General features: G+C 46.7%; 1 protein-coding gene across 1 annotated transcript; it reads left to right on the plus strand.

The window, feature by feature from the left end:
* The first annotated feature begins 176 nt into the window (after positions 1-176).
* LOC111029283 lies at positions 177-5,411 on the plus strand. The gene is made up of 2 exons (XM_022308242.1): positions 177-488; positions 546-5,411. Exons 1-2 carry the CDS (start codon positions 177-179, stop codon positions 5,409-5,411), a joined length of 5,178 nt encoding a protein of 1,725 aa, XP_022163934.1.
* Positions 5,412-8,535: the final 3,124 nt, after the last annotated feature.

The following is an 8,535-nucleotide window of genomic DNA, read 5'->3' on the forward strand; positions in this document are numbered from 1 at the left end:
GCGTGGTTTTCCCGACCTTAGTGTGGTAGTTTGGGTAGCGTTGTGTTGTGGCATTTTGTGCTGATCTGGTAAGGTGTTCTTAGGTAGATTCGTACAACTCCTATTATAGGTGTTAGACATTTATTATTGCATTAACTGCAAACGTAACATAAACATTTATTAAATTAGCCGTCACAATGGCCGGCGGCGAGCAAGAAACTGAGCGTGAAACTCGGGCTAAATCACTCGCGTTGATTAAACGCACTACTGTGGTGTCGAACATTAGGGCAATCCATGCTATGGCGTTATGCGTCAAAAACGAACCCGACTTAGTTCCCCAATTTTTAGTTGCCGTAACTGATTTAGATAGTTTATGGAACCAGTTTAAGCTCGAGGACGAATCGGTCTTGAACAGTTTAGTTAAATTAAACGAAGTGACAGATTATGATGTGGGCCTACCCGCGGAGGTTCGGGGGCTTATTACGGCGTCAAAGGCAATGACAGATCAGGTAATCCCGAAAGGCGCAGATTTGATTGACATGTCATATATTCATAATAAATTATAGGTTACCCAGACACCGGCTGATAACCCAGGGAAATCGTACTCGCGCTTACCCGAGATCCCGTTACCTACGTACGATGGCGATCTCCGGGACTGGATCACGTTTCGAGATAGTTTTACGACACTATTAAACAAATGGCCCAATCTATCCGATATTGATAAAATGTATTATCTCGTAGGCAGTTTAAAAGGTGATGCGGCGGAAGCGGTCCGGGGTATACCGTTGTCGGGCGATAATTACCGTCTGGTGTGGTCTACGTTGACAGACCGTTTCAATCGTCCGCGTCTAGTCGCCACGTCACTTGTCGACAATTTGTTAAATGCGACGAATATGTCGCAAGAGTCTTATCAGGATTTAAACCAGTTTATATGTACTTTTAATCGAAATATTGCGTTATTAGACGCGCTTAAAATACACGATTTAGGGTCGTTTATGTTATTCTCAATAGCTTTTAGGTGCCTGCCTATTGTAACCCGACGTTTGTTCGAGGCTAGTAGCTCGACTGATTACCCGACTGCAAATCAGTTAATAGATTTTCTCCGGTCCCGGGTGGCCGTATTGGAAGTTGCAGGTGATTCGCACAAAAGCACCCCCTCTGCAGCCGCGTCGTCCAAATTTGGGAAACCGACTGGCCAGTCTCGCACGGGGGGAGAACGGTCCGGGAAGCCACAGGGCTATCGTCCAACGTCCCTGGTCACGGCTAAGTCAGGTAGTGTTTGTCCCTGTTGTTCGGAGTCTCACAATCTAGCGGCGTGCACAAAGTTTAAATCATGGCCTGTTGACGAGCGGTCGCGTTGGACTCGTGAACATAAATTGTGCTATGTATGTTTTAGTGCCGATCATTGGGCGCCTAGATGTAGGTCAAAAATTAATAGTAGTGAGTGTTCGCGTAGACATCATTATCTACTTCATGTACCCGCCGGAGAACGGCACGATAAACCGGAAACCCCGTCACCCGTATCCGCACCCGCGTCATGTTGTGCATCTGTACAACGGCCGTCGCCGCAACAATCGCCAGCTGTGATGTTAGGCACCGCCATTGTTCATGTTCGCGATCGGTCCGGCTCGTGGCAGACCATGCGGGCGCTGGTCGATTGTGCATCGCAAATTAGTGCTATCACGGCTGCCTGTGCCGATAGATTAGGTCTCAAACGGTCGCGCTGGACAGCTCCGATAAGTGGTTTGTCGGGAGTTGCAGTAAACAATGTACAAGGCCGTGTTGAGTGTACTGTACATCCGCGATTCGCGTCCGAGCCCGCGTTAGCCGTACACGCATGGGTGCTGCCTACGATAACGAACGAATTACCTACCAAAACGTTAGCCGCTGACATTAAGGACAGGTACTCCAATTTAGCGTTAGCGGACCCGTCGTTCTATGTGTCGTCCCCTATTGACTTGTTATTAGGCAGTGACGTGTTTTCGTCTATTATGGACGGCCGTAAGATTTCGGTTGACGACGCGTTACCGTCGGCGTTTAGTTCTGTTTTCGGCTGGATTTTAATTGGTCCGGTGTCCGGTGATGAGACCGGCCCGCGACAATCCTTGCCAGTTTCGTTAACTGTTTCCATTGAGGGACTCATGGAAAGATTTTGGCACGTTGAGGAGCCAGAGGTAGCGCCTGAAACGTTTACTGATAATGGGCGGTGCGAACAAATTTTTGTCGACGAAACAATACGTTTATCGACTGGTCGATTTTCCGTCCCGTTGCCGTTCCGTGTGCCGTCTTCGGACGAATTGTTTGGGGCGCGGGCGTCCCGCGATGTTGCGGTACGGCGTTTCGAGTCGCTCGAACGCAAATTATCCGCGGATCCATTATTAAAATCATTGTATACTCAATTTATGTCCGAATATATATCGTTAGAACATAAGTCGGTTGCCACATCCCCGGGGTGCTACTTCATTCCGCACCACGCTGTATATCGCCCGGAGGTCGACATTAATAAAATTCGCGTAGTTTTCGACGCGTCTGCGAAATGTGGCCGCGGGCCGTCATTAAATGACTGTTTGTTTCCGGGGCCTAAGCTCCAACAGGACATCGTAGACATCCTAACGCGGTTCCGCGTACATAAATACGTTTTTACGACCGACATCTGTAAAATGTATCGGCAAGTATTGATTTTGCCGAAATATCGTAAATTTCAACATATTTTGTGGCGAGCGACGCCACATGACAAACTGCTAGAATACGAATTGAATACGGTCACGTACGGCGTTAATTGTGCGCCGTACCTCGCGTTGCGCGTGTTACAGTCGATTACTTCCGACGATTGCACTGAGTCCGAGTGGGTGCGTAACGCATTGACGCGCCAAACTTACGTCGACGACATATGTGACGGGGCTGATACTATTGCTGAGGTATTAAAACTACAATCCGATTTGATTTGTGTGTTGAATAGGTCTGGTTTAGAACTTAAAAAATGGTCGTCGAACACTACGTCGGTTTTAGACGCAGTGCCGGCCGCGAACCGTGTGCACGCACCTACGCCGTTCGAAACGGTCGACGGTCAGGGTACCAAGGTATTGGGTTTAGAATGGCATCCCGACGGGGATTACTTGCGTTGTGCGTTAAATCTTGAACAATCACCTGTATATACTAAACGTGGTATTTTATCTTTAGTAGCTCGAATATTCGACCCGCTTGGGGTGTTCGGTCCCGCGGTGTTTTTAGCCAAGTTCATCATGCAACGGACCTGGCTTCGTGGTTTGACGTGGGATGAACCTCTTTCTCCGGACATTCATGATGAATTGGCAGCTTTCGTCGCTGATTTACCATCGTTAATGTCTATTCGCGTCCCTCGACATTTTAACTCGCGCCGGAATGCCCCGTGTTATTTATTAGGATTTTGCGACGCGTCGCAACGTGGCTATGCAGCTGTTGTGTACTTGCGGATGGTTGAGGTGCCCGTAGGGGATTCTGTTTTTTTGGTTGGTACTAAGACTAAATTGGCATCAACAAAATCTATGACTATCCCCCGTCTCGAATTAAATGCCGCACTGCTGTTGGCCCGGTGGCTAAACCGCATCCGTGGCATTTTAGCGGCGCAACTTAATATCGTTGATATTCGAGCCTGGTCGGATTCGATGATCGTGCTATCTTGGTTAAAGGTTCCCCATGAGTCGGTTAAAGTTTATGTTTCGAATAGAGTGCATAAAATCCGTACGCTGTTACCGGATTGCCGGTGGCAACACATTGAATCGGTCAATAACCCCGCCGACTGTGCGTCCCGTGGTGTGATGCCAGCGGTGTTATCGCAACTTAATTTGTACTGGCATGGCCCACAGATAGCGTACGACGACCCATCGGCATGGGACGATTCTCGTCCGTCGCTACCTCTGTGTGAGTTACCTGAATTGCGATTTGCATCGTGCGCTGCCCTCGTTGCCGACGTGCCTAATGAATGGTTTACACGATTTTCAAATTATGACCGTATGTTGCGCGAAGTCGCGTATATGCGCCGTTTCATCGCGCTCTGTCGACGAAAGATTGGTCGTATGGACGGTCCCATTTATTTACGTAAATGTGATCTGGATAGTGCGGCGCAATTGTTGATCGTCGAATCACAGCGTGTGCATTTTCCCTCATTACTCGGTGAGCTGTCACGCGGTACGCGGGTATCATCCAGACCGTTAGCGCGGCTGTCTCCGTTCATTGACCCCGACGGTGTGATCCGCGTCGGCGGTCGGTTGCGTCATTCGTTAATCGCGTACGATTGCAAGCATCCAGTGTTGTTATCAAAAAGCTCGCATTTCGCCTTGTTATTATGCCGGCGGTGGCACTTGTTGACGTGTCATGCCGGCCCGCGAGCTTTAACAGCGTTAATATCGCGTCAATTTTGGGTTGTATCGCTCCGGTCCCTTTTACACAAGATACTGACAAATTGTACTATTTGCGTCAGATTAGACGCGCGACCATTGCAGCCGTTAATGGCAGATTTGCCCCGTTCACGAGTGCGTCCGCGGCGCCCTTTCGAAAGCGTAGGCGTAGATTACGCGGGGCCGTTACAGATGCGTGAGTTACAGCTACGAAAATCCCGCGTGTTTAAAATTTATATAGCCGTATTTGTGTGTTTTTCCACCAAAGCGGTTCATCTTGAAGTTGTTTCGGACCTATCCACAGACGCGTTCCTCGCCGCATTCGATCGCTTTGTCGCCCGCCGAGGCTTACCTAGCGATGTATTTTCGGATTGCGGCACTAATTTTGTAGGGGCTGACAGGCAATTGCGGTCGCTCATTCACAGTGCGGAGGGCCAAGCAGCTATCGGCAATGCACGTGCCACATATTGTGATTGGCATTTTAATCCGCCTAGTGCGCCTCACTTCGGTGGTTTATGGGAGGCGGCAGTCCGTTCCACCAAGCGGCTATTGGTACGGGTTATCGGCAATCATATTTTTACGTATGAGGAATTTTCGACGATTTTGGTGCGCGTCGAGGCTGTACTTAATTCGAGACCCCTTACACCCGCCTCTACTGACCCGCATGACCTTGACTGCCTGACGCCAGGACATTTTTTAATCGGGCAACCTTTGTTAGCGGTCCCACCCAGGTCAGATCCGGCGTCCGTGCGTGATATGTCCAACCGCTGGAAATTGTTAGACCAATGCCATCAGGCTTTTTGGCGCCGCTGGTCGACAGAATACTTGACCACCCTTCAGGAAAGGTCCAAGTGGACCACTGATACCCCGAACCTCAGTGTCAACGACATGGTCATAATCATAGATAACCAAAGTCCCCCGTTATCTTGGCGACTTGGCCGCGTAATACAATTGTTACCGGGGACCGACGGTCGGGTTCGTGTTGCCCGTGTGTTGACTCAAGCTGGAGAAATTGTTCGACCCGTGGTTAAATTGGTATTGTTACCTACCGAATGAACACTACTACTCGGCCTGGTGTCTTCAGCACATCGCTATGAACTACCATGTTCCACACTTTCCTTCCCTAGTATGCGCTTATTGCTTTAAATTATGTGTGCCCCTCGACAGACCGGGCGTTGGGACGGGGGGAGCCATCCCACTGTATTATTTTATTATTGTGTGTTTATTATACTATTCTTTGTATCATTTTATACTATTATTATGTATTGTATTTATACAACTAATTATTGATTATTATAATTGAACCATATGTTCCTCGATTTTTATATATTATGTATACTTTTTTATTTTTTATTTTGTACGCAAAGGTATCTGTTAAAATTAACGGGTAAATGTAATATTTCCCTATTATTATTGGCCTGATCGGCAACGTGAACATCATCTGGAAATGAGCATCGGACCTCCTCCTCCGTCGCTGGAATTTTGACTATCCGGTTCTCCCAATGTCTTGTGTGCCAAAGCTCACAGGGGGGAGAATGTTCGAACGCGGCTGAATTCCCGCCGAATCTGTTAAGTCCAAAGGCTTTCCAAATCGCGTGATCGGCGCGGAATGTTCGCGACGAGTCGTCCCCCCTCCACGGTGTCCACACGCCGGCCGGCGTCCACGGCTCTTTTGCCGGGACACTGTGCTCTCTCTTGTGCTAACTCTCGAACCAGGCGGATCACGTGTCGCCGGTTCGTGTCGTGTACTCATGTTGTTGGGATAGGTCGACCTCGTGGTCATTCGACCTATTTATTTATTAGTATTGTTTGCGTTTGCTTTCATACCTACTGTCGTAAACTTTGAGATAGTCAAAGTTTGACGGATTGTGTCACCGCCCACCACCGAGTTACTATTAAGTATTATTATACGTGTCAACGTTGGGCCGTCATTGAACTGCGCCACGGTGACGACTTTTACGAGGAAGACGCTGTCGCACTTCCAGCGAGGACCAGGCTGAGCAGTGACCAACGCCGAGGTGTCAATCAGGTCATAAATCAATATTATTTGTGTTCGAATTATTGAATTTTTGTATTATTGTGTTCATCATTGTGAAAATATACATTGCATTTATCTACCGAGACATATTGTACGAGATATTACAGTGCGGGTTTGCTCCCCTTCCGTCCCTAACACTACGCAAGTCGTGTCGCTAACCGCGATAGAAAAAGTAGGAGCGGCGTGGCGAACAGTGTGTAAACAGTAGATCTAATAGAACCGATTGAATTCTGGCAGGTTAAATTGTACAATTATATGACTATAACTATTACTTATATTATAGGTAGGTTTGATTGTTTGATGGGATCGATATATAATATACAATATAGTAGGTACTTGGTATATTACGGTTTTTAGGTGAGTCAAATAATGTAAACGCAGTTCTGTGGTTTGATCTATTATAAACGACGTTCGATTGTGTCAGTATGTACTGTACATACCTACATAATCATGTACATATAATAATAATATACAATAATATGCTCGAGATGTACGATTATTTATGCGCGTCAGAAAGTTAATAATTACGAACGTCTATTCAATATCAACGATACACACAATGCTACAGTGTGACCATTAATATTATTATCAATTGATTCGGGTGGGTTGGTGGAGTGGTGACGTGCGGGGGACTACTTTTGCGTTGTCTCTTTGTCAATTTGACAGCCTAGAAGGATTTACAATGTTGATCCTGGGTTGTTTTGAATTTAAATTGTAAGAACCAGCGCAGGAAGCGAGTTTGATCCCACCGGGCTAATGTATTATGTACTTTAATAGGCTTTTGCAAAGACAATTCTCACTTATAGCTGCCCACCACTGTGTCCTGACATGCCGCGTCCCACATTGTCCGTTATCCGACATAGATGACTAAGTTAAACGTGAATCGATTTCAAATGGACATGACTGACTTGCTGGACATTGAAATAAATCTTTAAGATTTATGATTTTTGACTTTCATAAAAGCACAAGACTGGACCGTCTAAACTATCAAGTCCTATTACTGACGGAGCGAGTTACACCGAGAGACCAATGCAGGCAGGCCCATATCGTCGGCTATGCGACGCAGTCGGATGGCTTACTTAGATGTCTGAATTTTATTTTAATCGATTTTCACCTTGACGTGACCGACTTGCTAGACACACGAATTCGGTGCTCCGACTCAAGCTTATGATTTCACGTTTTCAAAACAAGACTGGATGGTCCGCATGTATCGAACCAGTTTAACCGGTAATTTCTAGAGCCTCCAACTCGACATTCAAACGTTCCCGCCTTTGAAACGACACCTCGAAAGCGCATCATCACAAATCCTTATCACCTCCTCTGACATTTTCTCGCCAACCTACAATCGCGACTTTTGTAGTTTCAACTACTCAGTTTCCACAATCGGTAGCCACTTTCAGCAGACCCGGGGGGTTTGTTTTTGCATTTCCCGTTTTTTCACTAACATCTAGCATGCGACGGGTCATGCATCCAATGCGCCATACACACATGCCCAATAACTCATAGATTTGCATAGAGCGATGATTGATGGCTAGACACTCGATAACAATTATTTGAAATTTCTAATTTCTTAAACAGTCCACAAAACAGAACCGGGCATACAGCGGGGCACGGTATTACACCAGACGAGCACCAAAGACTACTCTACACTCCAATTCACAGTTTTCGGTACGTTTTAATTTTTTTTTTAAATTCCTGTGAAACGATTTTCACTCGAGCACCTCGAAGGCGCCGGAGGGGGCTTCCACAACGCCCGGAATCGAGATACACGGGTAGCTAACACGAGGGGTCTGGGGGTACTCAAGATGCACCACCGCCCACGCACTCTTTCCACCGCAGGTGGGATGCACTTTTCGCTGTAGGTGGATTGTCCGTTCGGAAATCGACTTGCACCCGAGATGACTATTGATGACTATGTATATGTACATGTCTAATGCGATATTTGTGAAGAAGTCAACGTATACCATTCAAATTTTGATTATTTCAAACTATAGAATGTGTGGTAGGAAATTTATTTGATATGATCGTAGTTTATACTATAACGGTTCTGTATAACGTGTTTCAGGTGATCGGTCGTAAGCGGTGACGTTTGTTTCCACGCACAACATGGATTTACTACCTATGTTCTAAGCTGTTTCACTG

This window comes from Myzus persicae, unplaced genomic scaffold, assembly GCF_001856785.1.
Source record: "Myzus persicae strain clone G006 unplaced genomic scaffold, MPER_G0061.0, whole genome shotgun sequence".
Taxonomy (NCBI): Eukaryota; Metazoa; Arthropoda; class Insecta; order Hemiptera; family Aphididae; genus Myzus; species Myzus persicae.